Below are 7,753 nucleotides of genomic sequence, written 5' to 3'. Positions count from 1 at the left end.
AGTTAAATGCAGACTTTTGGTTTAATCTATAATTTGAGTAATTTCTTCTCAGATTATTCACTTCAATTAACTTCTTTCAAATTAAATACTTACCTTTCTGTTACCAGTTCTTACACATTTAATTTATTAATTTCGAACTATTTAAATGCACGTCTAGTTTCGTAGTGAATAATATGTGGTAAATCCACGGGAGAATTTTTAATGGTTTAAGTACAGATCACGACTTTTATCTGAATTTTGGAAAAAAATGATTTCAAATTATAAATTTCACAATGGTTTTCCATGTCAGAATACAAGAAACTGCTAATGTTATGCGATGAATTTCTCTAAAAGTCATAGATTCGAACCTGAATTGTCTTTCTGAATATTACACATACGTCACGGGAGCAAAACTGTCCTACTTCCGGTTCACAATGATCTTGCTTTTTTATCCTAAGAATAATTTGGGTTCATTTTGTCCTTTTAAAAAGTGTGTCGTGTTCTTTTGAAGATTATCAACATGACTGTATACAAATATGAATTTTCTAATCATAAATAGCTCCATCTGATATAGATATATTTTAATCACATTCGGTCTTTAACATATCCTAAAGTAACGTTTATTGAATAACTGAATATAGAAATTTTAAAGTGAGATAACTGCTACTCTTAAATGAGTGAAATACACATATTAAATATTTGCTCTCTTATGAACAAACCTCCTATCAAGTGTCTTTGCCCAGCATACTTTTTATATATGGTAGTAATTATGTTGAAAAAGATTGGTTTGTTTCATCAGCTGGAATAAAATACTTTAGATTTATAATACTATCATAGATCAAAGTCAACAAACGAAAGGCATCAGTATTACTAATTTAACACTTTGTTCACAGCCCAATGTATCGCTAATCTAAAACATGTTCAGTGTGTGTATTCATCTAGCACATGCTTTGTTTCAACAGCTGGACATAAAATACTCTAGATTTATAACACTATGACGGATCGAAGTCAACAAACGAAAGGCAGCAGTATTAAGAGTTTCACTATTTGTTCACAACCAAATGTATCGCTAATCTAAAACATGTTCAATGTGTATATACATCTAGCACATGTTTTGGAAATATCCATCACGAAACTTCACTATCGTCTGCAATGGTAATAGTATAATCCTCTTTTTGCAATCAACGTTTTTGCAGTTTATTATAAAGTGTTTCTCACAAACATCTTTATCTCGTCATGGCTCTGCATCAGTGTCTGCAACCTCTGGAAAATGAAATGGAATTAACAAATATTTCATATATTCATTTTCCATATAAATTGTGTTTAAATGTAACTGCAGAAGACAGTCGTCTTAGTGCGACACTACAGTCTAATTTAAGTCTAATGTTCGTGTCTCATTTTATAATTGTCAATCAAAATCGGTTTTCAAAGCTTCCTAATCCATTTTTCTCAACTTGTTAAGTCATTTTAGGGAACTGAAATAGTATAGGGACCATAAATACATCTAACAATATATCCATGGTTAAATTTTTTGCCATGAACTCGACAATAAATACAAATCTGTCTATGAATGTTATTTAACTTGTGTAGGATACTAGGTATAATTGTATCTGTATGATAATCATATGGATCATGTACTGAACAATGATTATTTTTATAGATATCTTCGTTTCTACTTTGACTTTGACTTAGGACCTTCTGTGATGACAGTGACATTTTTTTTTTAATTTACTTCAAAATAATTAGGTACAGCTGGTTAAAATATTCAACCTTTTCTGTTTTGTTTAATTAGAATAACTATCCAACATGTGGTCTATGTTCCAAAGCGTTCTTTACTTATGATCTGTTTCAACTAGTGATCGATGTGATCGTTGATTGTGATATTTTTCCTCAACAGAAAACGTTCTGCAGTATACACCGCTCAAAGCTGGAAGTCATCTGTTAACTGTCCGTAAAAGATAAGATATCATGTATTTTCAATTTATAGAAATATCTTCGGATATTAAACATGCGACATTATACATACACCCAAACTTATTTAAGAATCATGAGATGATCTATGCATGCATCAGAAATAAAACAAGAAATCAGACCTGCTTCTTATTCAATAAAAGAATCACACATATATCAACAATTCTAACAAAGTTTGGCAAAACGTACAACATGCACAAAGCATGCATAAAGGAAATCGCTATAATTTGTATCAAACACCTATTTTCGATAAGATTGGAATGCTTGGTTATCCCAGAAAAGAACTTAGCTAGCTACCAAGCAATTGAACATACCTCGAAGGGATTCACAACTCTGTACAATAATCTCATGAACATTGGCGGGGTCATCATCAGGTTTTTCGTTGTATCCCGAGTCATTTGAAGTACTGATGTTGCTGATTTTCCTTGTTTTTGTTGCATCTGTGATAGTATAATGATCAATGAATGCTCTCAAAAAGGTACTGTTGGTTACAATTTTGAAAGAAAAATTACTCTTGACCATTCAAACAATGCTACAAAAGTATGGAAGGCATGCTATAATTTGAATTTGACGTCGTGCCATGGTTGGTTCCCTATTACTTTAACAACATTATGGAAATACCAAACAGTCTCCGGTCAGAAAACATTCACATGTAATAGTTCTTACTCCTATAGGTTTTAGGCTTATATTTTCCTGATGCTAGTTTTCAATTGGTAGGATATACAACGACAGCCAGAGGTGAAATATGTAAATATAGTAAGCATGCCATTTGAAATTGATTTGGACGTAAAATCTATTGATATTCATGCAATTTCTAAACAACAAAAAAATGTTAAAAAGAAAATGAAAATATTTAATGCAAGAACGTAAAATTGTATTTTTACCTGGCAATTCAACAGGCGTGAATACCTGTTCCCCCTTTACTAAACCATTCACATTTGTTTCGGCTGCTTTTACGTCTTGCGATTTCCCAAGGCTTTTATTCAAGCTATCTGTGCTTCCGTTTATCTTTCCATTGGATACCTGAGGTTTGGAAGACAGCTTTCCGTGTATCTTTTCATAATTTTCATCCCTCGCTAGTAACCACCACGTCTGCATATCGCCTTTTCCCTGATTTTATGAAATAAGATGATATGTGTTTAACATTCATTGGAAAAATACTCGTGTCTTACGAGATATATATATATACGTGACAAAAACCCTCATTTCTCTAAAATACCCTTCATGTACTTAAGCTCGTTATTGTTTAGCTGTAGGTAATACGGTGATTTGTTTGTGATATTACAATAGGATTCATTTTAACAAAACAGAATGTATTGACATTAAAAGAAGATTTTTTAAGGGACGGTACACGACTTAATATCCAAATTCGACTGATGGTTCTTAACAAGGTTATAATTGCATCTTCTAAAGCATTATTCATGTTTACTTTTTCAAATGACGAATTGTAAGGAAACATTATTCAGTTATTTCTCCCTTCAATACCAATATAAAGATATTCAATTCACCGCATCTGGTCATACCAGGTGATGTAAACAACGGAAGGGAGCTAACTCGTAGCTTCAGGAATTTCTAGCTAGTGTTTAATCTGACGGGGTTTTTTTTTAAATAAGAAAGTCATTCAATGGACATCATGTAGGTGACGTCTTTGAATAAGATTCTTAATCAATGACCCTTGTATTCATATGATAACATATAACGTATGTGAAGTAGGTCATGTGGATGGTCTTTCCCGATGCAAACAGTCTAGCGGAAACGGATATACCAGGAGGACAAGAAAGAACAGGAGAATGACATATTAAGGCACGGGATGTGACGAACAATCGATCAGCAATAGTGTATGGAATGTGAACAGTCTATCACAACGACTGTCCGCGTATGGAAAAAACATCCACATGATTATGATTATCATAGAGTATATTTTATGTTAGCATCATAATGCAGATTGTTTGTTTATATCTTACTTATATGCATATATATACCTTCCTTGAAACAGTATGAAAATCAATCATAAAGTGTATTAACGATGACGCAACAGAAAGATTTTTCTTGACCACAATACACTAATTTTATGAATATAACGTATTTTGTACATGTACCATATTTTTACACTGCATTTCCCAAACTCTCTTCTAACTTCCCCTGTAATTTATTCACGTCACTATCCCTAAGCTATAGTTGATCATGTTGGTTTCGATGAAAGGTAACAGATTTATATAAGTGTATTACCACTTGTTTCTGTCTCCAATTTATTTATGTATAATCATATTTGTATTATGTATTACATATGTTATGTGAATAAAACAAAGTTTAAACTAAATGTATTAACATTCTCTCAATAATATTTTATTATATACAGAAACATATAGCCTCAAATACTTTATTTATGTTATGCTAAAACATGAATAATTAACCATAGCATGCATCGTAAAGAGAGAACAGGATATAATAACTAAATGTTAAAAAAGCAAAAACGAAAATAGGGACATAGTCATTCAGATCCCCAGAGAGAAATGTGAAAGACATTCAAAACGTCCAAGAGTGGAGGGCGGGGGAAAGAGTGATAGAGCGTGTGTGACAAAAAGACATTACCAAATCACCCAGGTAAGTGACTGACCGCATTTAAACTTGGGTAATGTTCAAAAGAATAGTCGGCCAGTATTTGTTGATGGTAACACTATGAATTGACCATGGTTAATACGGTGGTTTGACCATAGTTGCTGTAACAACTGTAGGCCACCTAGCGAAATATTTTAAACCATGGTTGACCCTGTATTGTGAATCAACGGCTGAAATGCTAGGAATACGTCATTATGTCAAGTCTAGCACCTCGATGACATAGGCTCTAGACATATTTTACATTTTTATGTATTTGTTTCTTCGGTAACATGACACAAAGACGGAGGGACGGAACCCGTTTGTATAACCCCCGCCAACCTCGCTGGGCGGGGGATAAACAAATAAAATAAATAGTAGTCAGTGAGATATCCAATCTCCTCATCTAATAAACATAGTTTACTAACCTTAACAGGAATAGTTCCTCGAAGGTCGAACTTAAAGCCGCCACATGTCTTCAGTTCCTGATATGTTGTCTGGCTGATATGTACCTTGTACGCTGTAAAACAGAAAACGGTTTGTATATCAAGGATTGTTGCAGCAGAGGGGTAACAGTTCTTGTAGTAGTACAGAATATTGTACAAGAGAACTATTATGAACAAATATATGATTACTGTGGTAGTGCGGTAATTTTTAAAATAGTTTGAATATTATTTATTGTGCATGAGTTCGATGAATGAAAAAGTGTAGTATAGGAATGATTTTGTATCAGCTGAATTTCCTAAAGACCACTTTCCATATCAATGGTATGTATGAGGTAGGTATACTGGAGAACATATTGTGTATCGGTTAGCAACAAACAAGGTAAACTTGAGAACAAACTAGGTAAACTTGGGAACAAACTAGGTAAACTTGGGAACAAACTAGGTAAACTAGGGAATAAACTAGGTACATTTGGGAACACACTAGGTAAACTAGGGAACGCACTAGGTAAACTAGGGAACACACTAGATAAACTTCTGAATTTTGATGTATTAATGAATTTGTACTAGCTAGGTAAATGATCAAAATGCAAAGTAAAAACAGATTGTATATCATCGGGTGTTGGACTAAAGGAATAAACCATACAATATAGCGGGGCCAATATCTAACTTCTTTGCATCAATGGCATAATGACAAAATATCTGATATAAATGACGATTTACCTTCTCCGTTCGACTCCATTCTGCTTGCCGTATTGACCGTATCGCCAAATAAACAGTATCTTGGCATCTTAAGTCCAACCACTCCCGCACAGGCAGGACCTGTAACACAAGGGAGTAATCTTGACGTACGGGTTTTATTTTATAAATTGAACAGCTAATCAACACAAGGAGGCAGGGCCTGTTACAACGAGATAAGTTTTACAGGCTAAAAGTAAAGAAATTTTTAAATAGTTCAAGGCCCTAGGGAAATTGATAAAGAAGTAACGATTCCACATCAATTGACCAATTAAATTTGTAGTTTTCTGAATCTACAGGCGTGGAGAAAGTACCAAATTAGCTCTGGTAATTCACGCATTACATACAACAATGAATACATATATACCATAAATATAAAACTACTAGATAAAGAAAATATAGGTCTTCTGAATAAGATACAGAAAGCCCATCAAAAACCAAGTAATCGATATATTACAGCAAATCATATTTATAGGAACTTGTGACGTTTCGATGCTCAATCTCTCAATCCTTGTGAACTTATATAAATATTAACCTTGGTCAAACAAGAGCTATGTTAATGCTGAAGGTCAAATACCATATGAGGTTGCAATTCATACACGTTTGCTGTTTCTGCGACGACACTGAGGACACTAAATGGCGCGAGAGGAGTGCAAATTTAAACTGTGTAATCTGCCAAAATCCATACGAATGAAAGATCTATAAAATCTTATTGAAACACTAAGTATGTTGGTGTGGTACCGATCAAATATTGATTGGAATATATAACGATTACGCTGCGCAGATCTCTTTAGTACATACTATTGGTTGTAAAGTAAATAAGACTCCACCGTCATAGACTTTAAACATGTGCGTGTACCGTGCCAGTACCTTGTGTGCCATTCACACTGAAAGAAACCTTAGAGAAAGTCAATGATTTTTTGGTTATGAATTTTTGGTTATGTTTATCTCTTAAATTTTAATGGGTTCTTTAGAAATAGTAAACATTTCATCGCATTAGTTAATAAAATCTAACTTATCGAAAACATATTTCTTCGATTTCTATGTCAATCAATGTAGCTAATACACTTTTGAAATAAAAGGATGGAGTATTTATAATAACTAGTACTAATTGTAACGGATGGCCGTTACAGAAGCCCCCCAACAACCCCTGTTGGACTTAAAATCTTTGGCAGAATCAGACAAAATCTAAATTTCGACCAATAAAAGGCATCAATTTTATTACCATGGCAACTGACATTTTCGAAACTGTTACCATTGTTTTCTGCATCCCTCAAAACCCCTATGTACCAAATCTGGGTAGAATCAAACAACATCGAAATTTCGACCAATTAGAGGGTCCATTTCGTTACCATGGCAGCTGAGCTTTTTGAAACTGTTACCATTGTGTTCGGAATCCCTCAAAACCCTTATGTATCAATTTTGGGCAGAATCAGACAACATTTAAATTTCGACCAATCAGAGGCCCCAATTTCGTTACCATGACAACTGACCTTCTCGAAACTGTTACCATTGTGTTCGGCATCACTCAAAACCCTTTTGTACCGATTCCGGGGACAATCAGACAACATCTATATTTGGACCAATCAGAACCCAGTATATGGTGGCCATTTTGTCAAATTAGAAAACAAATGTCGCAGTTGAGTTTGCAATGCCATATTACACATACATACTAAATCTAAACTAAATCGAACTACAACGGAGCTTCGACCAATCAGAAACCAGTATATGGTGGCCATTTTGTTTAATTAGAAAACGGATGTCATAGTTGTGTTTGCGGTACCATCATACACCTATATGCCAAATTTGGAATGCATTGGAAAATATATGTAAAACATGTAAAATAGGATAGGTGACATTGGCTAACCTTAGCGAACACCTTTAGAAATGTTAAATTCCCAAAAATTTCAAAAATTCATAGCGGCCATCTTGGACTTCCGGTCGAGATAAAAATAGCTTGTTGCACACCTAGACCCTCTAATGAGTATATGTGTGTAGTTTCATGATTATCCGCCCAGTAGTTTCTG

The 7,753-nt window shown here is 34.0% G+C and overlaps 1 protein-coding gene across 1 annotated transcript in view; it reads right to left on the bottom strand.

The window, feature by feature from the left end:
• Positions 1–246: 246 nt before the first annotated feature.
• Positions 247–7,753, bottom strand: part of LOC110448546 (atrial natriuretic peptide receptor 1-like) — a 29,108-nt gene continuing 21,601 nt past the window's right edge. Inside the window, exons 17-21 of the mRNA XM_021494836.1 lie at positions 5,712–5,810; positions 4,974–5,065; positions 2,835–3,060; positions 2,265–2,390; positions 247–1,242 (exon numbers count right to left, since the gene is read on the bottom strand). Of these exons, the coding sequence (XP_021350511.1) occupies positions 1,214–1,242; positions 2,265–2,390; positions 2,835–3,060; positions 4,974–5,065; positions 5,712–5,810 (572 nt within the window). The 3' untranslated portion in view covers positions 247–1,213. The remainder of the gene's footprint in view (positions 1,243–2,264; positions 2,391–2,834; positions 3,061–4,973; positions 5,066–5,711; positions 5,811–7,753) is intronic.

This window comes from Mizuhopecten yessoensis, unplaced genomic scaffold, assembly GCF_002113885.1.
Source record: "Mizuhopecten yessoensis strain PY_sf001 unplaced genomic scaffold, ASM211388v2 scaffold431, whole genome shotgun sequence".
In the NCBI taxonomy this organism is placed as follows: domain Eukaryota; kingdom Metazoa; phylum Mollusca; class Bivalvia; order Pectinida; family Pectinidae; genus Mizuhopecten; species Mizuhopecten yessoensis.
Note: the sequence above shows the minus strand (reverse complement) of the source record. Positions and strands in the feature narration are given on the sequence as shown.